General features: G+C 40.8%; 1 protein-coding gene across 4 annotated transcripts in view; it reads right to left on the reverse strand.

Annotated features, from left to right (window-relative positions):
• Positions 1 to 26434, reverse strand: part of npnta (nephronectin a) — a 57260-nt gene that overhangs the window by 1748 nt on the left and 29078 nt on the right. For all 4 annotated transcript variants that reach the window (XM_004549425.6, XM_004549426.6, XM_004549427.6 and 1 more), the window contains 8 exons: positions 19897 to 20016; positions 18494 to 18613; positions 15825 to 15959; positions 14543 to 14665; positions 12863 to 13264; positions 5296 to 5385; positions 4017 to 4115; positions 65 to 324 (listed from right to left, as the gene is read on the reverse strand). In XM_004549425.6, coding sequence (XP_004549482.2) covers positions 65 to 324; positions 4017 to 4115; positions 5296 to 5385; positions 12863 to 13264; positions 14543 to 14665; positions 15825 to 15959; positions 18494 to 18613; positions 19897 to 20016 — 1349 coding nt within the window. The remainder of the gene's footprint in view (positions 1 to 64; positions 325 to 4016; positions 4116 to 5295; positions 5386 to 12862; positions 13265 to 14542; positions 14666 to 15824; positions 15960 to 18493; positions 18614 to 19896; positions 20017 to 26434) is intronic.

Raw genomic sequence — 26434 nt, forward strand, 5'->3', positions numbered from 1 at the left:
GATGTTTAAATATTTTTACTTTATGAGAGACTCATTATTTTTTTATATTTATTGTTATACTTACACTTTCCAGGCCTGTGCCCCATAATGTGATCTGGGTGTGTCTCCAGCCATTTCCACCTGTTCGACCCCAGACTGCTGGACTGTACTGCTTTCCCTTCTTCACAAACACTTGGAGCATTCCCACATGGTGACCTGCCAGCTTGTGCCGGAATGACAAGCACAGATTGCCGTCATTCCAGGGAGGGATAAGGGGGAGGACCAGCCGCGCTCCTCGTCCAGTCCTCTTGTTTCCTGCTTCGGGTATCGTTAGGTAGCGTCCACCTGCGGATGCAAGTCACAGATTTTAAGTCAGTGATGACATGGTAATCTAAATTTTCACAAAAAAAAAAAGAAGTAAAGACTGAGTTGTGTTGATAAGATTAAGCTGCATGAGCTTTCTGTGAGAAGGCTGTACTCTGAAACTACTTAATAAAATAATCAATGTTTGTGGCTTTGCCGTTTTTTTTCTAAATGTCATGTTGTTTATCACCTATATCACCATCAGTCTGTACACAGTGCAGAAAAATATATAAGCAAGAATCAGGGATTTGGTTTGAATGCACTTCAATTGAGCCAAACAAAGTTGAAAGACAGATCTGAGAGAAAATTTGTTGAAACAGACCAGAAGAACTAAAATGACCAAAAAAATGGACAAAACTCTCTTTCCTTTAGCTTTGTTTTTGGGATGCATGTGCATTTTTACTGCCACAGAAACTGGTTTCTATTTCACCATGTATACCATCACACATACCTGTCATTTAAAAACATTTTTATTGGCGTTATTTTCTAGAATCCCGATGCAAACTTCTGATGACAATGTTTCCCTAGTGGTTTCTAGAAAGCCACATTGTGTTTTCCTGTCACTTTATTGCTGTCACTTGAAGAATAGTAAAAAGAAATATACACACCAGCCAATTCAATAGGTACACTTTCGAAACTGCTTGTTAACACAAATATCTAATCAACCAATCAATGGCAGTGACTCAGTGCTTTAAGGCATGTAGACATAGTCAATATGATCTGCTGAAGTTCAAACTGAGGATCAGAATCTGGGTCCAAGGACTTGCTTGTTAGGACTATATGATTAGCAAAGATCTCCTTCACATACTGCTACACTACGCTTGAAAGTGCATTATGGTTTTCTGATAAGGCTCCATCTGTCAACCAGTGGCTACAGTCTGTGATATGTATTGTGCCAATGGAAGCCTTCTCTACAGCACTTAAGGACAAACCTTTCCTTTTCTATCGCACATGGGACCCTTTTTTGGCCCATCTGGACACTCCTTCTGCTCAGAGGTTGAAATCGGGCTTACGGGATTTAGCCTGGCAACAAAGGGACAATTGTTAACCTTTTTCATTGTCTATTACTATTGCTGTTGGGTTTTTCTTTCTACCTCCCAGGTCCTGCTATACATGTAGATGCATCTTTGTCCTGTATATGTATATGCTGGTGACTGCTGTTTTCCTGCTTTGCAATTAAAAGTTCAATAATAAAAAAAATAATAAAAAAAACTGAGGATCAGAATGAGGAAGAAATGAGATTTAAGTGATTTTAAACGAGGCATTTTGTTGATGCCATATTTGCTGCTCTTGGCTGCATGTTATTTACTGTACTGGGATATTTCTCCACAACCATCTCTCGGGTTTACAGAGAATGGTCTGAATAAAATCAAAACACATGAGAGTGGCAGTTCTCTGTGTAAAGTAAAGCTCTATTGATGTCATAGATGACATGAGAATGGCCAGACTCAGACGGTATAGCAACTCAAGTCATATCAAAATAACGCAAAGGTCATCTCTGAACGCACAACATGTGGAACATTGAAGTAGATGTACTACAGGAAACCGAGGCTACAATTCCCAAGGGCTCATTCGAATTGGACAATAGAAGACTGGAAAAATGTCGCTTAACTCTCCATTTCTGCTGTGACATTTAGACCAGCGGTCCCCGACCCCCGGGCCTCGGACTGGTACCGGTCCGTGAGTCGTTTGGTACCGGGCCGCGAGAGTTGAGGCTCAGGTGTGAAATGTATAGTTTTCAGGGTTTTTATTGGTTTTCAGTGTTATTTTGTTATCGTTTTTAATCGTTAACACGGTTTTCCTTGGTCTTTTCACGTGTGTTATGAATAAATCTTCTTTTTTTCGGTACCGGTACTAGTTTTATTTTGTTGTATTTATCCGTGACACCTTAAAGGCCGGTCCGTGAAAATATTGTCGGGCATAAACCGGTCCGTGGCGCAAAAAAGGTTGGGGACCGCTGATTTAGACGATAATGTCAGAATTTGGCTGAACATCCATCCATGCTTTCAAACATGAAAGCATGGATGCTGTGTTGTATCAATGGTTCAGGCTCGGTGTGATGGTCTGAGGGACAGTTTCTGGTAACACCATGAGCCTCAGGCTTCCTGCATATTGTTGCTGACCATGTCTGTGACTACAATGTGCTCATCTTCTAATGTCTGCTTCCAACAGTCAATCAATCAGTCAAGGCTTTATTCACCACGTGCAGGTTGCCCTGCAGTGAAACACGCCATGTCACGAAGCTCAAATGATTTCTGTTTTTTGAACATGACATTGAGTTCACTGTACTCAAATGGCCTCTACAGTCACCTGATCTCGATCCAATAGAGCACCTTTGGGATGTGTTGGAACAAGAGATTCACATCATCGATGTGTAGCCAAAAAACTGCATCAACTGTGCAATGCTGTCATGTTTTTGTAGTGTACTTGTTTTTGTTTTCCTGTAATTGTGGTTAATTTATCATTTAAAACAAACATGGTATATAAACATAACTGATACTTATGTTTCTGTGCATCAAAATCTCCAAAATACATATACAGTATATAGATACTAGACAAACCCTTGACCCATTTATGTTTCTTTCCCTCAAAATACATGTAGTGGCCCTGGCAACTAGATGTATTTTGGAGATTTTAATTTATGCATTAGTTAGTGATAGTTGAGCTACAGTTTTAAAAATTTAAAGGCGATAGAGCCTCTGAGTATTAGCTGATTAATGCTGATGTATTTTGCTTATACAGCATGTATGGCTGGTGTTAACTGCAGGGGGTGTATTAAGTATCTGCAGGCCCACAGAAGCTTTCTGCATAAATTATGAGCGCTCTCCAAATCTATGCCAATCCTCTAATGGGCATGAGTGTTTGCCCGTGGCTGTCGATCAAAGTACTTAAAGGGATGAACAGTAAATATTTACATGCTTCATAACACACTGGGGATTTTACAAAAAACTAGGCAGACACACACACACTCACACATATATGTACAGTATAGCTAAGCGATTATTTAAGTGTTCTGATTAACATTAGTAGCACAGAGAGGTTACTGCAAATTGAAATGTTGTCCATTAAAAGGAATTTCTCTAAGTCAGCACTTAGCTTATGATTCATTCTAAATGATTGGTCAGGGATCTTATAGGTCTGGGGAAAGAAAAAACCTTTATTGCCTTTGTGAAGGAGCTCGGACTTTAGCTGAAATGAGGCCTCATTCGGAATGTCTGAAAACACTAATAACTGCAAGACTAAACGATTTGCCAAAGGAAACCAAACCTAGTTAAACAGTTCCAGTACACTGCACCTTTAAGCCTTCTCACTACCCGTAGAGAGTCCTCTTAACATAATTCACTATGTCTTCTCCTCGTCTGAACCCACAAAGTAACGGTGTTGTATTCCTATTTAATGTGAGCCACAGGTATCCCTGATGGGTCACGTAATCTACTTTCTCATTTGCATCGCTTTGCAGAGTGAAGCGCTAATCTCCAGAGGAGACAAACGACTTCCCTGGAGTGATTTCACCTTGACCTGTAATTGAGTAGAAGCTACTTAGATTGCCAGAGTGTGAGTTTGCGCGTGTGAAGCAGCACGGCTCGTGTTATTTCTAGTTCCTGCCAATAAAACAAACACTTTGCCGTATTACAAACGTGTGACTGAGGAGAATCAAGTTGCCCTTCAATTACCTGATGGATCAGGCGTCGTCTCCCAGTGCAGGTCCCCGTCTTTGTCCCTGATCCAGCCACAAAGACCATCATCAAAGGAGCAGCTCAGATACCCCGACTCTGAATAGAAGAAAAAAAACACACACTTTTCAGAGAAGTGGAGAATGCACACACTTGCACGAGGCGTCAGTCTGCTCTTTGTAATGCTTCACAGTAACCTTGCTTTTTTTTGCCTCTAACTTCCCCAGGAGCAAGAGGACTGGCGAAGCTTCTTCTGATGAACAAGATGATACAATAAAAGCGTAAACATTTGTTGTAATGTTGTAATCTCTCTGAAGAGATCTGATGCACTGGAGAAAAATGAATTGGAAATGGAGCTGCACAAATTACGAGCAGAAGTGCATTCATCTATAAAAATAAGAGAAAAATATCATAAATATTTACATGAGCTGCAGGAACTGCTGATGTCATTGTGTTTGTAAGTGAACACAAAGACTACTGTTTGCATGCCTTGCATTGTAATTAAAATACATCGTGGTTACAACACAGCTGTAATATTCAGTGACTGATGATTTCTAAGATCCCAGTGATGATGCCCAGACAATAACATTAAGGCAACACAGGCAAAGCAGCTGCTGTAGCATGCAGGCGCTGCGGTACAAATTGGTTCGATGAAAATAACATCCATCATTTTGTCCCTGAAACAGAATTTCCAAGAAGAAAGAAAAAAAAAATGCCAGTTCATTTTCTGAGCCAATGAAAACGCTCTGTGCCTGTGACACGGCGTATCAAATGATACACCCAAACCACAATAAACACACAACTAAATCATTAGGCAATCTTTGCTGCATACCATTGACATCAATAAATCACATTGAGCAAACATGACAGGAGAAGCCATCTCCTCACAAAAGCTTGTTGTTGTGGGAACCTCCTTAATAACTCAAGTATTACGAAGGTTTTGGGCGAAGCTGTGATGTGCTTCAAAATGGTCAATTCATCATTCAAGCAGTCAAGCAATCAAGCTGGCGTAATGCAAAAAGTGGGAAAAGTCTTGCACCGCTTTCTGGGCTGCGAGCCATTATTTAAACCGAAACGACCAGATGTCATGTGTCACCCCCTGGTGAAGGCCCTATCAAAACACATCTGGTCACTGTAATACCTTCACCCTCTGCAGCAGCACTGCGGGAGATGATTGTCAGTTTCATTTTGGTCACGGTAAATGCGGCTCGTCCATCATCATTCGAGCTCAATGAGCGGGGCTCTTGCTGATTGTCTCTGTCAAATGTGTTTTGTTTACCTGGGTCATCCTTGGCTTCGTCTGCCGTGTTGCCGAGCTCAATGTCAAAGTCGATGTCGAGGACTGTGTTGCCACTGGGGTTCCGGGGGACTGAGAGGAAAGAGACAGAGAAACAGAGACAAAGGCTTAGATAAAGGATTAACAAAGGTATTATGTTTGTTCACTAACGTCTGCCTGTGGCTGTTATATCCCTTTGTTTCATTACTCAAAGATTTTACATGGCAAAATCAATGTCATGGCTTAGCACCTCCATAACCAATGTCAGTCACAATTAATAACAGGCAAGACTCCAGAGACTGGAATACCTGAGAAAAACCTGTAGCAACACTAGAGGTCTAATGTGAGTCATAAAGAGGAAAAGGAAGATGGCTCATCTGATGCAACATCTGAGCAAATGTTACGGCTGCACACCTAGCAGCTTCAGTACACGAACGTACACGAGGTACACGGCCTCTCCTTAAATAGCCTCTTTCCTTGTCCGATGGTGTCACCCTGACCAAAATATCACAGACTGAGCCGAGTCATTAAAGGTCAAGTGTGCGCCGGAGAAAAAAAACCCATGTTTTTTTTAGTGAGCAATGTTTTGACCTTTTTGTTCTGTTAGAATGATCACTGTCTGATTTTAAAATGCCTTTTGAAAATGGTTGAAAATGTCAAAAATATATAAAGTACAGAGACATCCTTATTTTGATATATACTGGGTTTGTACTTGTCAGTGGAATTTAATGAGACAAATTATCAATTAAAATATTCTTAGCCCTCCAGGCTGCTTCGTGTGCGTTTGCTATGAATGAACTGTAACCTGCACTTGAACTGTCAAGCCCCCCCCCCAGAGTCCTTAATGTGTGCCCCTTCCCACTCTACACTGAAAGGGCTCCTGCACATGCTGGGTCACGACCACCTGGCAGACTGTGATGTAGTCTGTCAGTCGTAGGAATCTGAGAGTGTGGAGATCACACACACATAAACACACCAGTCTCTCGAGCAATCCCAGGCATCCTGTCTCAGAGCGACGCTGAAAAACTAGTTCATGCATTTATTACTTCCAGGCTGGACTACTGTAATTCATTATTATCAGGATGTCCAAAAAACTCACTGAAAGGCCTTCAGCTAATCCAAAATGCTGCAGCAAGAGTCCTGACAGGGACCAGAAAGAGAGAGCAGATTTCTCCTGTTTTGGCTTCCCTTCATTGGCTTCCTGTTAAATCCAGAATTGAATTCAAAATCCTGCTCCTCACATACAAGGTCTTAAATAATCAGGCCCCATCTTATCTTAATGAGCTTGTAGTACCATATCACCCGATTAGAGCACTTCGCTCTCGCTCTGCAGGCCTACTTGTTGTTCCTAGAGTATTTAAAAGTAGAATGGGAGGCAGAGCCTTCAGTTTTCAGGCCCCTCTTCTGTGGAACCAGCTTCCAGTTTGGATTCGGGAGACAGACACTATCTCTACTTTCAAGATTAGGCTTAAAACTTTCCTTTTTGCTAAAGCATATAGTTAGGGCTGGACCAGGTGACCCTGAATCCTCCCTTAGTTATGCTGCAATAGACGTAGGCTGCCGGGGGATACCCATGATGCATTGAGTTTTTCCTTTCCAGCCACCTTTCTCACTCACTATGTGTTAACAGACCTCTCTGCATTGAATCATATCTGTTATTAACCTCTGTCTCTCTTCCACAGCATGTCTTTATCCTGTCTTCCTTCTCTCACCCCAACCGGTCGCAGCAGATGGCCCCGCCCCTCCCTGAGCCTGGTTCTGCTGGAGGTTTCTTCCTGTTAAAAGGGAGTTTTTCCTTCCAACTGTCGCCAAAGTGCTTGCTCATAGGGGGTCATATGATTGTTGGGTTTTTCTCTGTATCTATGAAGCGCCTTGAGGTGACTTTTGTTGTGATTTGGCGCTATATAAATAAAATTTTATTGAATAATTAATTAATCCAGGTCTCTCTGTGTGTCTGTGCTTTTAAGGAACAAGCATCCCTATGAATTTGGTTGTAGAGTATATACCTATGAGTGATGTAAAAAAGAAAGGGCATTGTCTTTCAGCTCTAAGGTTTAACATATCACGCTCTTACTGCTTCCAGAGGAATTAGGAGGGTAAAGTAGCAGCTCGGTCCTGCTAATCAAATGCGCTTAATTAATTCATCATGAGCAAGTGTGAGCAAGGAGAAAAGACCACAGCAATGACCTTAGAGAAGCAACTGTTGCTCTCCATTAATCTGAGAATGGTCAGAAGGGTAATTTCTAAACAATTTGAAGTCTGTTATTCTGCAGTGAGAAAGATTACTCACAAAGGAAAACATTTGTGAATAAAACTCAAGACTCTCCCAGTCTTCCTGGGAGTGGACGTCCAAGCAAATTCACTCCAAGGTCAGATTGTGCAGTTCTAAGAGAAACTGCAAAAAACCCAGAAGCTGCATATTAGACTCAACTACCCAGAGTCCCGGTTTATCTATCTATCTATCTATCTATCTATCTATCTATCTATCTATCTATCTATCTATCTATCTATCTATCTATCTATCTATCTATCTATCTATCTATCTATCTATCTATCTATCTAACAACTAAGGATGTCTTTGTAATGTGGGGTAGAGGGGGGAGAAAAACATGTAAACAATAATTTGAAATATGCTGTGATGTTTGACTCTTGACCTTGTGTGTGTGTGCGTGTTTGTGTGTGTGTGTGTGTGTGTGTTTCAAGCCAGTTATTTGGTAGTAAAAGCTGCAGAGTTGATATTCTACATTCTGCCCAATTGCCGAGCAAAAAGTAAAGAAAGAAAGAGTTTAAGGTTTAGAGACAAGTGCAGTGTACTTATTCCTTTCTAGACACCGTGTAGCTGCATCTTTTAACCGGCAGGTTAAACATCGCACTTCATCATCCATCCATCACTGTCGCTCAGTGAAAGCCTCACATCTCTGCAGCTTGCATTCAGAGATTAAGAGCCTTATTTAAGCCTAATTTACAAGAATTCCTGACACAATTCACGGCATGTTTATATTCTGCAAAATATGTTTATTGGAGTTCTTGCTGACTTCGATGGAGGTAGAAGTGGCAGGCAACAACATTAACATGAAGAGGGGGAAGCAGCGAGACACAGCTAGCCTGCCTCTCTCTGTAGTTAAACAAATGTGACTATTAGCATTTCAAAAGCTTACTAATTGGCAGTTCTGGCACTATGTCTTTAAACCTTATCCAGACAGAGTCATAACAATTTGTTGTTTTATAGGCATTTGTGTAGCATTATCATCATTATTTGGCTGGAAGCCGACTTCATGGTGTTTTGCCAAGCAAACAGCAGAGATGCTACGCAGGACAAGCTGTCGTTGTAGTAAAAACCAAAGACACTGTCATTTTTCTAACACACGTCGATAACAAAAATGCACAATTCAGATAAGCGTATCACTTCATCTCAGCCTCTGCTCCTTATCTTACTGTGAGGTGATCACAGCTTTCACATTTTTCCTTAATGATTAAAAGGTTATAGAGACGAGGTTTTCAAAAACGGGTTCCGCTCACTTCACGGGTCAAGACCCAAAGGAATCTGTGAAAACCTTTGAATTAGTTCCGACTGAAACGCACACCTGCACTCGAGAAGCAGCTGAAGTATTCTTCACGCCACGGGGCTCTTCTTCATTTTCATCCCTATTTCCGTCTAATTATTTGAATAATCACTCAGTGATGTCTCTCCTCCCCTCCTTCCCTCTCTCTCTCATCTGATTCAAGCCATCCTCGGCAAGCTCTGATTTCTAGAGCTGCTCTGCCGTAGTGCGGACTATTAGATTGATGTCTCCCTCAAGCAGGGCAGACAGGTGTTAAGGTAATCTTCTCTCCTCTTCCCTTTTTCTAATTATGTGATGCCATCTGGCAAGGTGAATAGGAACCACAGTATCTCACCTCTTATTCTGTACTTAGTTTCTCGGCATACATATTTTTGAGGGAGAACAGCTTAATGCCGAGTTTTCAGTAAACACTGTAATTTGCTGTGGCTACAAGCAAGCAAAACGCCAAAAGAGAGACACTTCTTGGAAATAAGCTTTATCGGGTCTTTGATACACAGACAGTATTTGTTAGTGGGATCAACTCGTTGCTGCTTTTTTTGTCTTATCGTTGGATTTACTGAGCACTGTCAACAAAATACAAAATTCCAACCAGCCCTATCATGTAGCTCGAGAGAGAAAACCGCCTGTTTCATCTGTTACATAAAAACGAGGATCGTGATTTCAGCCCTGAACTGCATATTTCAGACTTAACAGTGGGCGAGTTTTCTCATTAAGAAACAATTCACAGTTCTGAAAAAGTGCAGCACACGATTGGCCTGATTAGCTCCTTTGTTAAAGCCAAAAAAAAGCAGTCTTACCACCTAACATTATTTATAATTCATTCTGTTATTTGGTTTGATTGAGAATGTGATTCATTTTGAAGGTAATTGGTGTCAGAGTTTGATGCTTGGCCGAGAGCACTGCGTGACATGTGAATAACAAACGGTCTGGCTAAGTTTGTGTTTGTCACTTGAAGCCAAAAAGATAATTACCTTGAGAAGAGAAAGACATTCCTTCTCTCACTGTACAGCTTTGTGACACTGAGCTCATAATACTTCATTTTCTTGCAAAAAAAATTGGACATTATTTCCATACAATAGCTGCATTTTGAAGGTGGGTGTAGCTCTATTCAAATGGAAATCACTGTGAATTCGCCTATATAGGAGACTTAAAGGGAGCGTTTGTGCCAGAATCAAATTTACATATTTTACCTCTGGTGTGTAGTGCGTTTTATCGATCTTCTTTTCCCAGAAATTATAAACTGTTTACTCAAGAAAAAAAGCAAGTGGCATGTAGTTTGACTGTTGAAGATGAGGCAGGGGATTTCTTTAAAACTGAAAACTGGCTGCCACTACAGGCTAGCTGGAAAACACATTAAGGTGACCAGATCCCAATAAAGTGAATGTGGAGCAAACACTGTGTTTGTGTGGGACAAAGTGGGACACGTCAACAACACTGAGAGGTTTTCTGAAATGTTCATATCCAATTTTAAACTTAAAATACACTAAACTGCGCAGGTCACTGGGTTGTCATTTAGCAAATACAGGACAAATATACAGTGATCATAAAAGGAAGCTTCAGTTTGTTCTTATAGACTCGTGCAATAGTCTTTATATACTCCTGTGTTCTCTTTTATTTCACTGTTATTTCAGCAGCTCTTCTGTTTGGATGTATCTATAGATAGGATGACACTTTAAGCAATTTTTATCCAATTATGACCCACACAGCCTGCGTCACCACACAACATATCTTCCGCCTGTGGGAAATGGCAAACTACCTTTAACAAAAACAGACAAAACCGCTTTTTTTGCAGCACCTACTGTCATATTCAAGAAAATCTACAAAGTTTGTGACTTTTTTGGGGACTTTTAACTTTACCTTCTTCTTCTGACTATAATAAGAAGTGTTTTCTTCATACAGACTGCGTAAAAGTGCATGTCCCGCAGAACTAGTCAAAATATGGCACATTGTCCAAAATGTGGGAAGGGGGGGAAACAGTGGGTAACAAACTCCCGCTCCAGTGTATCTTAACTGGTCTTGAAAGTGACCTCTGAGTTTTGAGTTGAACCATTTTGAAGACTTTGCAAATGGAAACTTTGAGATTCAAATTTGCTGACATATCTGAGCTAACAAAGCTGGAAGATGAACTTTATACACCAGCTGCCAGCTGCTGTTTATGGTAATATATGAAATCTGGATGTGCGAATGCAACAACTTAACCCCTTAATGCCAAGTGGATCGCATTTGATACGTGAGTTTTTGTCGCATTTGATACGTGAGTTTTTGTCGCATTTGATACGTGAGTTTTTGTCACATTTGATACGTGAGTTTTTGTCGCATTTGATACGTGAGTTTTTGTCGCATTTGATACGTGAGTTTTTGTCGCATTTGATACGTGAGTTTTTGTCACATTTGATACGTGAGTTTTTGTCGCATTTGATACGTGAGTTTTTGTCGCATTTGATACGTGAGTTTTTGTCACATTTGATACGTGAGTTTTTGTCGCATTTGATACGTGAGTTTTTGTCGCATTTGATACGTGAGTTTTTGTTTTAGAGTTTTGAGTTTTTGAGACATCTACATCATCAGTGTAATTTTCCCCCCTGAAAAAAATAAATAAATTGCACAGTACATTTTTAAACAATACACTGCAAAAACTAAAACTAATTAAATTTTTTTTAAAAACACACCAGATGTAGCAAATGTGATACAAATTAAAAGATAATTCATGCAGATGTTATTAAGACCCATGGTGTAAATGAACAGTTCAGCTATAAGGAAACCAAAAGAAAACAGGGTTCATTTCATAATCACAAAGCTGAAGCTGTAAATGTAAATGCACAGGTGCTTATAGAGCGCTGTTCTGAACTGAGCACTCAAAGCACTTTTCATTACAAGAGTACCCAATCATACACAATATATTCACACAGAGCTTTATTCTGTGTCTGAGCCCCATGTCTCACATTCATGCACTCACATACTGATTAATGCTTATCTTGACCAAGGGTGCTTTAATATACAGACAGGAGGAACCCGGGCATCAAACCACTGACCTTACAATTGCAGGAGAACACGTTGAATCGTCCTGAGCCACAACCCCAAGGTAACAAACAAGGCTTTCCTACATGTTCAGAGCAGTTAAAGCTGTTCCATCCCCCCAAAAAATACATTTATAAGAACAACGTGTAGTTCTATAGCTGCTATGTGAAAGACTGCATCACCTGTATGGAGTGTTTAAGCTCATTGTTTTTGTTCTGCAGCCCACAGCTTTACTGTTCTGGTTCACTTTTACTGCCTCTAGTCAGCCTTGTTTTCCAGACACAGCAGCTGTTCTCAGTGAAAAAGCTGTAAACACTCATTGTACACTACCTGCCCTGCAACAAGCAGCAATCACTCAAAATAGCAGCTCGCTGCTGAACATTGCAGAGCATTTAGCAGCTCAGGAGCCAGATTTTTTTTCTTATATACATCAAAACAGATTAGTGGACGCATGTGGAACAGACAAAGAAACACCTTATAAGACTCTACAGTTGGATCTAAATATGTCTTATGTCACATGATTTCCTGATGAAAGTGTCCCTCACACAACACAACATCAATCGTTTTATGACTATGTTTGGATAGTGAAGTGTAAAAGGGGACATTTTAATAAGCAGATGTCTTCTTCATTTTGGGAGCACTGAACTTGTTTGCCAGATAAAAAGAAAAACACACTTAAAGTTAATACTGATGTTGCTCTTTGTGTGCCAGATGTGTAAACAAACAGCTGCCTGCTAACAACTGTACGAGGTAAAAATGTAAATTTTGTGCTTACGGCTTCCTCCGGTAAACATCTGGAGGAAGCACATCAAACTGTTGCTTTTTTAATATTTCATGTGTATTTACTTAAGAAAAAACAATATCTATACTTATGACTCAAAAACTTTGAGTTATAAGTATGTATCTGAAAAGGGGAGGAAGCTATCACAATGGCTTTAAATCACCTGTTGAAACAAAACAACACCGTAGTAAAGCAAGAAGCCTCTTACTGTGAACATCCCCTCTCTGCTTGGTGACCTCCTTCTGGATGGTATTGTCCACTGGTGTGACCGGTGGCAGTGGCAAGGGTGGTCTGGTGGGAACTGCTGGCCTTGGAATGTAGGGTTTGCGAGTGGGTACCGGTGGCTTTCGGGTGGGTATGAAGGGCTTTCGGGTGGGTATGAAGGGCTTTCGGGTGGGGACCAACGGCTTGTGTTGCGATGGGGTCACCCTCGGGCGGGGTGCCTTGGTTGTAGTTGTAGCGGTTGGCGGCAATTTAGGGAAGATGCTCTTTGGAGTGACTGGTGGGCGAGTGGTGGTGGTCCTCTGCTGATCCAAGTCTGGGATGTGGTTGTGATGATTTGGAGGCACTTTGCCTGGTCTCGGGGGGTCAATAACCACTTTAGGGATGGCTGAAATAATGAGAAAATGCAGATGGAGCACTGAAATATGAGCACTTAAGAGTTAATGAGGCATACATTTGCAGACTAACTGCAATTATTAGCCTCACTTTTTTGAAGAAGAGGGCTTTACTTCATCTACTGAGACTTCTGATAACCATTACCTAAATGTTAGCACTCTAAAACAAATTGGGTGTCTCCAATCACACTGAAAGCAAAAGCTCACAGCTGCAAACGAAGCTCATAAGTTCACATTCACTCACAGTTACAGGACTTCACAAGCTGAACCATTAAGACAGCCCACGTTCAGTGAACTCCTGCTCTTTGAAAATCGATCTTGCTTTCTTATCATGTCTTTTTTATCTGTCCGTGCGGTCATCTTGATTAGTAATTCTTCGTATGCTCATAGCCAGAGGCTTCGCAGCACAAGTCTAGAGCTGCTTGAAGTGTATGGAATGATTTCTGCACTAAGTCAGGCTGCTGTGCCCCGAAGATCACCCTCGCTCATGTCATCAAAGCTACACCGCCTTTTCGTTTGTGGCTGCACACATTGTCCAGGAGCAGAGACACAGATTGGGGGGTTGGCTTTCTTTTTTTTTTCTTTTTGGCAGGGGTGATAGTGGCAGTTTCCTAAGGATTTCATGAGTGAAGAATGAGAGTGGACAAAGGCAAAAGGTTTGAACTCTGTTATTGCCTTTTCAGGTTGCAGGCGACTTTGATATGTGATACATGAATAGGATATTGCAACGTGACTCCCTGAGCACTTGCGGCTCACACCCTTTGGGCAGGACGGTGGGGTGAAGTATATGCAGCAGGTTCCAACTTTGCTCTGTGGAATGCCACATGAGTTGCGCCCGTCCATTGGTTAAATAACTGTGGAGAATAAATGACTCTTTGTCTACTGAGCTGCTGTAAAAAAGTGCCGACGCACACTGTAATGAACTCTGTGTCAGTAAGCAGAATGAGACCAACTAACAGATCACAACAAATCACAGATGATGACGACTCCTCTTTGTGTCCTTATTACCCGAGCCGCATGTCAAAAAACCAAGTCAATCTGGGAACATGCGATAAAGGGGCAGGGTGAGTCAAGTAATGACTGACAGCTATTACAAAGAAAGGAATTTCAGTCCAAGCTTTGTGCTTGCAAGCCTATTTCTCCCTCTCTCCCTGCTCCCCCCCCCAGCACATTTTTAAAGACACAGGCAAAGAAAAAAGAAAAAAAACCTGAAGCCCTGTTCCTTGTTGATAAACTGAATATTAGTTCTGCGGTTTTCTCTCGGGACTTACGTTTACAGTCGTGGCCCATCCCCCTGTAGCCGTCTTTGCATTTGCACTTGTATGAGCCCGGCGTGTTGTAGCAGGTGGCAAAGCTGCTGCAGTGGCTTTGACCTAAAGAGCACTCATCCACATCTGAAAGATAATGGAAGCATAACAACATTCAGCTCCTGGGTGCAAGTGCAGAAAGCTTAAAACGTAAAAGCAGAATATCAAACGCTAATTGCTTCACATCCACTTAAAGGAAGCTTCAAAATTTATGTCGTACTGTTAGTGAAAGAGTTTAAGTGGATAATAGTCGACCTTTTATGAATACCGGAGGAAAAATCACCACGAAGGTTGTTGTAAAAGTCCTCCCCAAGATACAGAGATGTGTCTGTGATACATTTAAAGAGCACCTGCCAAGTTGCTCTTGGCCGTTCTTTAATCTAATCAACTTGATAATTTTATTCAAAAGCAGATAAAATAGGATATGAATTGCAATAGAAGCTAATCTGTATTTGTTTTTCACATTTTTGGTGGTTAGAATTCATGAGCATGATACTAACAATTAAAAATCCACCTTTTGAAAGTTAAAAGTTTATTAAATTGCCATATTACTAAGTTTTTTTAATCTCTGTTTTTCTTTTAGTTGAAAAATACAGTCATGTGAAAAAGAAAGTATGGACTTACTGCATCCATGCACCTTGCAGTCATTGAGTCGGCCATGAGCTTCTCTGTGTATCAAAATATTCTAAAGTTAAATGTGAGGCCATCTGTCTGACAGCTAAAGCTGAAAGATGCAACGGAAATACGATCCAGAGTTGCAAAGGTAAGACTCCTCCATAACCATGTGAGATATGGTTAATTGCTTGTACAAGTTACATTTTAAAATGCAATTTTCCTGTTTTTTGTTACTGCATTGTTTTCCCTTTGCAAAGTATCTACTGATGTAGTTGTTACACTGAATCGTGTTTTTTAAACTAATTGTTTTACAACCAATTAACCTACAAATAGAAAATCACAACGGGCCTGTTAAATGAGAGATTGGTTGAAAACCGCATCAGAGCATTAAATTAAAATACTAAAGCAAAGCAGAAGTTTGTCACATTGTAGTATCAAACATGGATTTCTGCTACTCATCTCTGCATGCGTGTTTCTTTTCTTTTCATCGGGCTCCTTCATAAGCAGTTCAAAAACAAAACTCGCATCACTAAAAGTACCTCGGCTTAAATTCAAGCCACCTCAGCGCATCTTTGACCTTTGTGTGAGTATTGCCAGTCGAAGCCTCACAACAGAGGCGCTGCCACAGTACCTATGCACTGGTATTTTCCGTTGATGTATTGCAGGTCGAAGCCTTCGTGGCATTTGCAGATGTAGCTACCAAAGGTGTTGATACATTTCCTGAACCTGGGACACACTGCTATCCCTGCTGCACACTCATCCACATCTGCAAAAGAAAGAAGATTGAGAAATTGAGGAAAATGCTCAGATAAATGTCTATAATGCATTAAATAAGAAGTGCACTCAAAATAAAACGACGTGATTTAAAAAAAAATTTGAGATTAGAAAGCATAATTGAATCTAAACTAAACATTACTATTCATGCCGGAACACATGTTCTTCATCCCTGCTTAGTATTCATTTATGAACAAAGCTCCTTTTACATTCTGCTCAGCGAGCAGAAAACAACACACACTAGCTTGTTTCATTATTTAAAGACTTTTTCCAAGTGTCTCTGTTGATCACCTTTACAGGCATGTGGTCATTAATATTTAGACGCTGGGAGCCTGAAAGCTTCACCTTAAAATCTTTAATTTATTTGCAGCATAATGCAGCTGAGGTGCTCAGAAACTGTTGTTTAAAATAACCTTAACAACACTAAAGTCACCTGGACCAGCTGGGAAAACAAGCGAGAGCGGTTAGTGGGCAGAGCTCTTCCCATCCCATTAACAACTACTGCTGAGGGTCTCATCAGCGAGGATCTTAATCCCAAACTGCTTGAGTGGAGCTGCTTAATGGCCAACAGTTGTGGATGCATCACTGCCGTCACAGCAAGGGCAGACGTGGATTATTATATTTGAAATCACAAAGTAAAGTAACTGCACCTTTATACAGAGTAAAAAGCAAATCATGCTTACCCCATTTTCACATTCACAGATTCTATATCAGCAATGTTTATGTTTTAAAATGTGCTGAAAGTGACAGCTTCTGTGAGAAGCCGACTTTAATCAGATGGTGTTTCAGTCAAATTCTGTCACTGAGCAAAAACAAGTCGATACCTTCATCCAGTGAATCGTGAGACATCCTTCTTCAAGGATTCCCGGCCTAATTCACTTTTAGTAAACAAACACTGAAGCATGTGGAGTTTCCTAAAACAGCTACAGTAGTCCTGCTGGAGCTATTATGTTTACATTTTGTACCAATTCATGCATTTCAGTCGCTTCCAATGATTAAAAAAACCCAGAATGGCCGATGGGATGAATATATATGGTTTATAATGACTCATTCATACAAACTTGTACTCATTCCTGTTAAGGTTACAGAGAATTAGTTCAACTAAAACATCCGACACACTACGATGGTCCGATCGCAGCGTTCGTGCACTTTGAAACATGTATGAGAGCAAAGCTACAGATATGAGCAGCAGTGCGCTACGATCCCATTTCCACAAAAGTTGCAACACTGTGTGAAGTAGTACAAAGGAAATGCAAGATTTTCTAGTCATCCCAGTGCTATATTTTATTGAATATAGTACAAGTACAACATATCAAATGGACTTTTTAAGAATATGCGCTCATTTTGAATGTTATGTGCTTAAAAAACACAGATTTGACCGACAGCGTTTCATCATCCATAGGGTACTTTTTACTCTTTACCTCAGTCCACACTGAATGAGCTCAGGCCCAGAGGGTTGTTTATTTCATGCTACAGTTTTCACTTGCATTTTGGGGCGGCAGCGATAAACTGTGTTTACTGACAATGCTTTTCAGAATTGTTCCTGAGTCCATGCATAAAAGTGTCTGTTTTTAATGCAGTGGTGCCTGAGGGCCTGAAGCTCACGCACCTTTCGTTCATTTTTGACCTTTTCTCTTACATCAGATTTTTTAATTTTACATTAAGAAAGGGTCTTCTTAACTTATTGAACCACTTACAAATTCAGACTTTCACACCCTTCTCCATTTTTACATCTGACAGACTCATCCTCTCTTTTTATATCCAGTCATGCTACTAATTAACCTCATTAGCTGCCAGATGCTTCACTTCAGTCTCTGGTTCCTACATAGAATCACGTCCACGAGGATGATTATACAGCTTCCATAAAACTCTCCACGTCCAGAGTTTACTGTAGTAACACCTGTGGTAGGCAAAGGGTTCTGTCCCCTTCATAATTCTTCATGATTCATGTCGGTGCTATTTTAGAAAACCACCCCTTTAGCTGCCCAGCAGTTAAGTGGCCCTATAAGGCAGCATAAAGGGGAAGAGCCTCTAGTGAACACCCTGTGTTTAAACCTGACACAGGTTAACTGCCTCAACTGCCCACCTCATCTGTTAAGGTACCCCTCTGAGGAGCAGTGTCACATAAAATTGGCAGTAAAGGCAGACATGTGGGATTCCCTCGATCGCATTCCTGCTGTAAAAGCAACAGGAAGCAAACAACTTGGTCGAGAAGGACCGACGATGAAATCAAAGTGATGCGCTGTGAAACAATTTGGATGAATTCAACTTTGATGAGTTGTTTGCTTTGAGGATTTGCGTTCGAGTGGCTAAACTGCAAATTGTGTTGCCAGTTTCTTTTCTTCCTTTGCCAAAATAGTTGCCTTTGATTAGCAAATTTAAAGGCTGAGAAAAACACACAAACACATACTCACACACAAACAAAAAAAAAGTTATATTTATGAGGATTTACACGCTGCAAGTCGCTCACAGATAAGAGTAGCTCAGCTTTCAGGCATGTGGAGATATTTTAAGACTGGGACGTACCCACACAGGTTCTCCCATCCGGAGCCAGCTGTAGCCCCGGCGACGGACACTGACATCGGACCTCTCCTTTCAGCACCTCGCAGCCATACTGGCAGTTGGCCATACCACAAGTGCGAGCGTCTGATGGGTAAAAGAGAAACACGGCACACATTAACACACACTGGTGCCACTGGGGAGTACAAAGGGAGAAGAGTTTATGCCATTCTCACCTACACTTTTTTTTCCTCACACCAACACACACACGCGCGCGCGCTTCTTTTTCCTCCAGCCAATTTATAACAGCCAGGCCACTCGCCTGCCTTTTCTGATATTAGCTTGACCCTGGGGTGCTGCCAGCGGCACAGCACTCACTCTGCCATTATTAGACTTCTCTGCTGTGCAGTTGCCATGTGCTCACACCTTAGCTCCAGCAATCTTCCCCCTGCCCACTTTTATCCTTTGTTACACCCAAAGATTGATAATCCATCTCCCCCCCTCGATATCAAAGCAACAGCGTGAGGCGTGAGTGTTGTTGAGACGTGCCGGGCAGATCAAGAACTTCCAAAAATAATAACGTAATGAAAGAGATTTTCTTCGGCCTGTCTTGATAACAGTGGGCTCTAAAAAGGAAATTAAAAGTGAGGCTTTTGCTGCCACTGCTACTTCAGCTGCTGCCGGCACCCTGGAGTAGAGTCTGATGACTGAGGCAGGCCGGGCTGATTAAATGCTACAGTGATCTATTGATCAAAGGGGAGAAAGGAGGAGCAGCAAGGTGTTTAACGGCATCATGCTATCATTAGACAACAACATCTAGGATAATTTCAGATTGCCTCAAGTGTTACGCGATTTAGACTTTAAAAGGTGGGGAGTGAATTTTCCCCTCGTACAAAAGAACTAATTAAAAAGAGGTATCGGGAGTCATACAGTCCTCAAGTGGAAACGTGCAGGGAAAATAGTTATCAGGTGGGAAACAGAATTTACAGGGAGACATGTTCAGGCATCAGCTCACATTCTGTGGACTACCTCGGGGCAAACAATAAAAAAAAACCCTAAAAGAAAATGTGCACATTCACTCAAGGGTCTGTAGATTGTGTTTCTTTCATATTTTTCATTTCAGCCCTCAAAGGGTTTTTCACAGGGGTTCTTTAGTCTGCAGAGCTACTATAATGAAGCAGATCAACACGGTGTTTTAATCAAAACAGTCTATCAAAGGATTGTGAGGCTGCTGTCAGGGGTACGAGTGGGAAATACATTTCTTAATGATATCAACACCGTGTCCTGTAGAAACAGATGGATACATTCAGTGAAAAGAGGAATCCTCCATGAGGAGAACACAGACAGGGAAAGGAAACTTCCACCTCTCAGGCTGTAACACAAAGAGTGTTAACAATCAAAGTGTGTGTGTGCAAGAGAAACAGGCTTACTTCCACAGGTCCCGTCAGGCATCAGCATGTAGCCATTCAGGCAGTAACACTTGTAGCTCCCATACGTGTTCATGCACCTGTGTTTGCAGGGCCTTGGCTTTAGCCCGCACTCATTCAGGTCTGCAGACAGAGAGAAAGACAACTTAAATCACCCGGGGTACAGAGAGACAGAGGTCCTATAAAGAGGTGAAATTAGTCACGGGGCAAAGGTGGAAGAGGTGAGTCATGTCAGACATCGCTTGTCCATTTACGTGCAGGTATGCAGGCTCCCTCTGAGGTGACTGCGTGTTAACGTGGTCGTTGTTTAAATGGGGTGGGGGTATCTTCAAGGAAGTGAAGCGTTTCTGTGTTCTGACAGGCCCAGAAATCACCCTTTTGATGGTTAAGCCAGTAACAGCATTAAACCTTTGCATCACCTGGATGCGATGAAGGATATGATTAAACCCTATGACTTTCCACAACTTTGTGAGGTTTGCCAGTTCTCCATCTGGTTTTCTTTGATGGATACGTTTAATTCTGGTGTTTTTATGTGGACGTGAAAGTAGAGAAATCTCACCCACAGTAGCCCATGAAAATCTTATTAGAAAACGATGCTGTCTGGGCTCGGAGTAAGGAGCACCCCTGGGAGAAAAGAATATGCTCTCAGCTCAACACCTGTCAAATGCTTATGCAAATTCAAGTCATTATGCTTTTCTCGGAGCAGACATTTTGACGAGTCAAACAGAGCTGTAACTAATGACATTAATGATGTCTTCCTTTCTTCCATGTATTTTAAATCCCAGGGCTCTGGTGCATGCTGCCTCACTGGGATGACTTACTGACACTCCAAAATGTAACAGAGCATTGCCAAAACCATTAAAACACTGGTTACACTTGTGTACCTCCTGTTATGATAAGACAAAGTGTGCAAAGTACGTGCAAAGTTTACAGTGGCTCAGGTAAGTGAATATATTTAGGTCTTTATATTCATTAAAATGGATGGAAAACAAAGAGACAGCCACGACATTACCTTTAAAAGGCATATTTTGACATATCATCGCATAAAAAATTAAAGGTGACAATTTGTTTTCATTAGTCTGTTTCAGGTCATTGCACACACTGCAACTTCAGAACAACTTAGTTGGATATGATTAATATAGTAACACCTACAGTCAGCTGGAAAAGAAAGTTTTCCCCAAACTCTCTGCAGTCCAGTGAAAACTAAGTACACCTCATGGTTCAGTAGCTTGTAGGATCACCTTTAGCTGCAATAACTTAAAGTAATTGTTTTCTTTATGGCTTTATCAGACCCTCTTGTCACAGTGGAGGAATGACCCACTCTTGGTGCTTCACTTCATTGAGGTTTGACAGGCTCATTCGTCTGGGCTTTGACTGGGTCATTGCAACACCTTGGTGCTTTTCTTCTTCGGTCATTCTGTTGCAGATTTGCTGTTATGCTTGGGAAAACTGTCCTGTTGCATAACCCAATTTGAGAAAAGCTTTAGCTGTCAGAAAGATGGCCTCATATTTGAGACAAAAGTACTTTGTTATACAGATGAGTTCATGGTGGACTGCAAGGTGCTCAGGTCCTTTGGCTGTAAAAACGAGTCCAAATCATGACCATTGTGGTCGACAGTTGGTATGAGGTTTTTCTGCCAATATGTTTGGTGTGCATTACAGTCAAACATCTCCACTCCACAAGGACGTTGTTCAAGATGCCTTGAAAAAGCCATACTTGTTCAGCCTTTTAGATCGTACTATTATGTACTGTTAGCATTTAACAGGTCTCAGTAGAGTCTGAGTCGTGGCTCTTGGAGTGTTTTATGACCTTTGTGCGGTCTGAAGTGTGTGTGTCAAAGCAAATGTGACATCTTCCAAAGCATACTGCTAACACATACCTGAATGCTCCAGATCAACAAATTGCCAAAACTTCTGCTTTTATCAAAGTGATCCTGCTTTCCAGTCATCAGATAATTAGTACATTTGCGGCAAAGACCAGGCTGCTTCTTGTTCTCTTAACTCCTGTGGAAGCAGTAAGGGGGGCACTTACTTCTTTAACAGGACTACATAGGGCTGCATGAAAACTTTTTTTTTCCACAACTGTATATATTTAAAATCAAATCAAGTGTTGTGTCTCAAATTGTACATTTCTGCACTAAAACTTGTCTTTTTGAATGCATAAGAAGAGTGACTTTTAAAAGTTTGGGCACATGCATTCCACCAGACATTCTCCAATGGTGTGCTCATTACAGTCAGAAGCTGACTGAACAGTACTATATGTTTGCCACCTTTTGTGGTGGAATACACAGCAGAAAGGATGGATTTTCAGCCAGTAGTAGGAGGATGGTGATGCCAATAACTGGCTAGCTAGCTAGCACTTTATGCTTCTTGGGGCAGCACTATTCAGTGGTTACCACCCTCATTATTTTAAAAACTTGGTGCTACGTTTTGGTCAGAAATTTTGCAAAGTGCATTGCCAACACAACAATGATGGTCAAATAATCATCATTTTGAGGCACTACATTGGTAAAATTTATAGACTATGCAAGTAAATCCACAGTCTATTAGTAAAAGTTTTCAAATGAAACACAAGCAAAGGCTTTTAACAGCTGTCTTAAATAAGGAAGGTCTGTTTTTATTTAGTCCACTGAACAAAGAATAACTATTATCTGATACAAAGTGACAATCATAACAATTATGTAATGCACTCAAGCTTTCACTCCATTAAAGAGGATAAAAATGATGGCAGATGAAATTACTGAACCGTCTTTAGGTGAAACACAAACAGAAATGTCATAATTACATCATGTTTTCATCATTTTTTATTTTTTTTAGCGGTTTGATGTTTAGCTCCTCAGTTTACAGCTAGTGGGAGCAGACTGTAGATTAACTGCCACCAACAGTTTATCAGTGAACTCAAACATAATATTTGCAGTAACTTATTGGATGAAAAGGCCAAATTATTTCTGTCTTAACCTGGCTGTTAATGTTATTAGCAACACAAGTGCTTTTTATGCTGCGTTAAATGTTCACTGCAAGAAAAACCTCTTGTAGCTTTCTTGGTGGTTTCAGACTTTGATGCTGTAATTGTTATTTGCTGTGTGCGCTCAATAATTTATGCAAGAAATTCTTTCTACGCTCCCACTTTTAGAAAGAGGGATTACACTAGCCTGCAGTCATGCAGCTCAGATGTGCAAAGCGTTTGCTTTAAATCATGTTTTTCACCTAAAGTAAGTTTTAGGAAAGAGTTGTCTCATAAAGGAAACTGTGTCACTCTTTCAGAGCATCACTGAACAGCTTGTCTGGTTAGAGTAACCAGATAAGCCTTTTCATAGTCCCAGCTCTTGCTTACATCCTTTTAATAACTTGGAGAACTTCAGTGCTTACAAGGAAGACTACATTCTGTTTGAAGTCTAAGTTTTATTGACCAAACAGGCTTTGGTTGTATACAGGTAAACAGTTCGTGTGAAGTGAAAAAGGGATTGCATTTAGTGAAATGTAATATTAAAACCACTGGTTATTGCCTGAAGACAGACTATCTTTAGATAAGCTTTTCAAACAGGTTGCTTCTGCTTTGGTTAGCATAAATTCGCATGTGCATATCGCTGAAATACTTATGGATTTTGATGGAAACAGGGTTTATGTTTGGGGCAAATGTTTCTTCATATATTACCTGCACCTCGTTTAAATGTGACAAGTTTGGAGTGTCAGAACCATAAAAGGAAAAATCCAACTTGAAACGGTACCAAAAATCCATCACACCTGAACGATGACACACACTCCAAGCAATATAAATAACTATGAATACCACTCTCTGTGTCTGTGACACAGTAGAAGCATCATAAAATAGATTTCATCTCACCGTGTGGCACATGAGCGTTCATCTTGGCTTACTGCACTTTAAATGGCGCCGTGTTTAGCTCTATGGACATATGTAGGGCACATTCTTTGAGAGCCACATACCTCCTGCATTTAAAAGATGCCACAGTTTAATTTGGATGAATGATTGAGCAGATGCCCAGTTTGTATATGTACAGACTCCTGTCTTCTATTAATGAAAGCTTCTGGTCTACTAAAGCCAAACTGGCTAAGTGATCAGTAAATGTGTCAGAAATTTGGACAGCATGCTTAACCTTAGGAAGTGCTGCCAGACTTCAAGTCATGTTCCATGACCATAAATTCTTTTAGATATATAGGGGTCAGTTTGTGAAAGCAGCTGTCATGCTGGGGTGATATATAAATCATTTAAAACATTACTTTCACTGTTTGAATGAGTAGAGATAACAAGGAGCAGACTACTTACAGTTATAAAAACATTCTTCTACATGTAAGACAAGCTAAATGGTTATTAGACTTAAGCAGGGCTGCACGATTAATCCAGTTTTAATCTCGATCATGAGTCTGGTTTCCCACAATTAAATCAGCATCACTGATTGATAATGAAAATCTGTGCTCTGGCAATAAAATCCTGTTCCCTGCAATGTACAGGATCACATTAAAAGCAGGTCATTAGCTGTTGTTTGGAAATACATTTTAGTGATTTAGTCCTGTATTATTGGGTCTGTGCTCCAACTCAACACAACTAACTTATTCAAAACACATCTACATCTGCTCTACAATGAATGTAAAGACAAACAGTGCGGTCGTACCTAATGGAAATCATCCAGCACAGACTCAGAAGTCCATAAAAAAAGCAGGCCTGTGCAGCGCATCTGGTCGTCCATCAAGCTCAAAAAGACAAACTGAAGTCACCAACAAATGCAGTCAAATTCCATTTAGCCAAAAATATGTGTCCACTACCCATTAAGGCTTAAGGAAACTGGTCAACTGTATGAAAGTGGCAAAACCTGCACTATAGGCAAAGAGAGAAATAGAGTTTTACTATATGCATTTTATTCACATCTGTCATGTAGGTAACCATAATGGAATAAAAAAAAAGTGCTCCACGGCTCCAAAGGCTTAACTGACAAGTGCTTTTCAGTGGGGCAGATGCAAGCTCAGGACCAACAAAAAGGACTTCCTGGGGCACTTGGTTTTATTGCAAAATAATACAACAAGTTTATTCTAGGAGCAGTATGAGACGAACAAGTGCATAATTGCTCTAAGAGTCGACCCTGATGAAGAATAGATGTGTTGGTTTATATTCTTTCCTTCTAGGAAATGCACTCGGGTCAGATGAATAAGGCGTTTGGATACAAACACCTCATTTGTATGCAGAGATGTTTTAATTAACATGAATGCAGCACAAGGCAAAGGTGAAAGCATCGTCCTGTGGACTACATTTTGTGTTAGCTTAGTTAAAAAAGAAAAAAAAATTATATGAATATTTATTCTCTAAGATATGCACTGAATTTAGGTAACTAAAGAAGGACTGGTTTTATTTTAAACATTAGCAGGAATGCAGCAGAGCATGGATGTAAGCTTACATGATCATTTCGGGGGTCAAATCAGTGAATAATCACAACAACAAACGTTGACATTTAAAATAATAGTGATAATAATTTTGCTCATAGTCGTGCTGCCCTAAAATGAATTTTTATTTTGAAATTTCAGGATTTCTGATATGAATGAAATGTCTTTGCAAATATAAACTGATTGTCTTCTTGAGATAACAAGATTTTCATTTGCGTGCATAACAAAGTGACACAGGTGCAGTGTGAGGACTCTTATTATTACACAGCGCACACAGCAGGTCTTGCTGCCCACTGCAAACCGAATTTGTTCTGCTATTTTTGTTCACCACATGAGCATAAAGCTCACTGCTTTTTTCCCCTCACTTTTCAAACACCTGTACAAACTGACAGTCTTTCCGCTGCGACATAAATTATTCTTAGTTTTTCTATGGAGGGAACCACGTCAAAATGATTTGTTCTGTCCTTTGTCAGACAGGAGGCTTAGCTCCGCTTACTTCACCCACAAGATATTGTCCAAAACACTCACACCTGCACACACACGTGCATGCACGCACATCACTGTTGTCCAATTTTTACAATTAACACTGTCAATCCTGTTTCTTTTTTTCATAGCACACAGCTTTTGCACACTCATTACTGCGATAACAGAAAACCATAGCAACACTGTCCATTGTCAGCGTGAAAGAGGAAAAAGGTCTCCACTTGTCCGTTGCACTGAAAAACAGCTTAAAAATGTAAATGAGGGATTATTGAAATTCTCACATTCTCAGACAGTAGAGCATCAGCACAAGCAACGCGCAAGATACAGCCAGGCTCTCATCTACAGGCAAGACCAAGAGGACAGACAGAGAGAGAGAGAGAAACAGAGAGATAACACACAGATATGACCACCAATTCATACTTCGACATGGCCCCAGGACTGCAGAAACCTGTGAGATAGCAGAGGTGGAGAGCCCCTCTGGGGTGTTCACTGTATGGTAAATGAACTGCTAAGACACATTTGAAGTGATGCAAAATGGAGTGATTTATTGGGTCAGCTCCACTGAGGTGTGCTACATTCCCGACACACCTCTATCACTGACAGGGATTAGCAGGGGCCTTTTTCTTGGGCATATGCTCATCTTTAAAGGAGATAACACTGGTTG

This window comes from Maylandia zebra, linkage group LG6, assembly GCF_041146795.1.
Source record: "Maylandia zebra isolate NMK-2024a linkage group LG6, Mzebra_GT3a, whole genome shotgun sequence".
Lineage (NCBI taxonomy): Eukaryota > Metazoa > Chordata > Actinopteri > Cichliformes > Cichlidae > Maylandia > Maylandia zebra.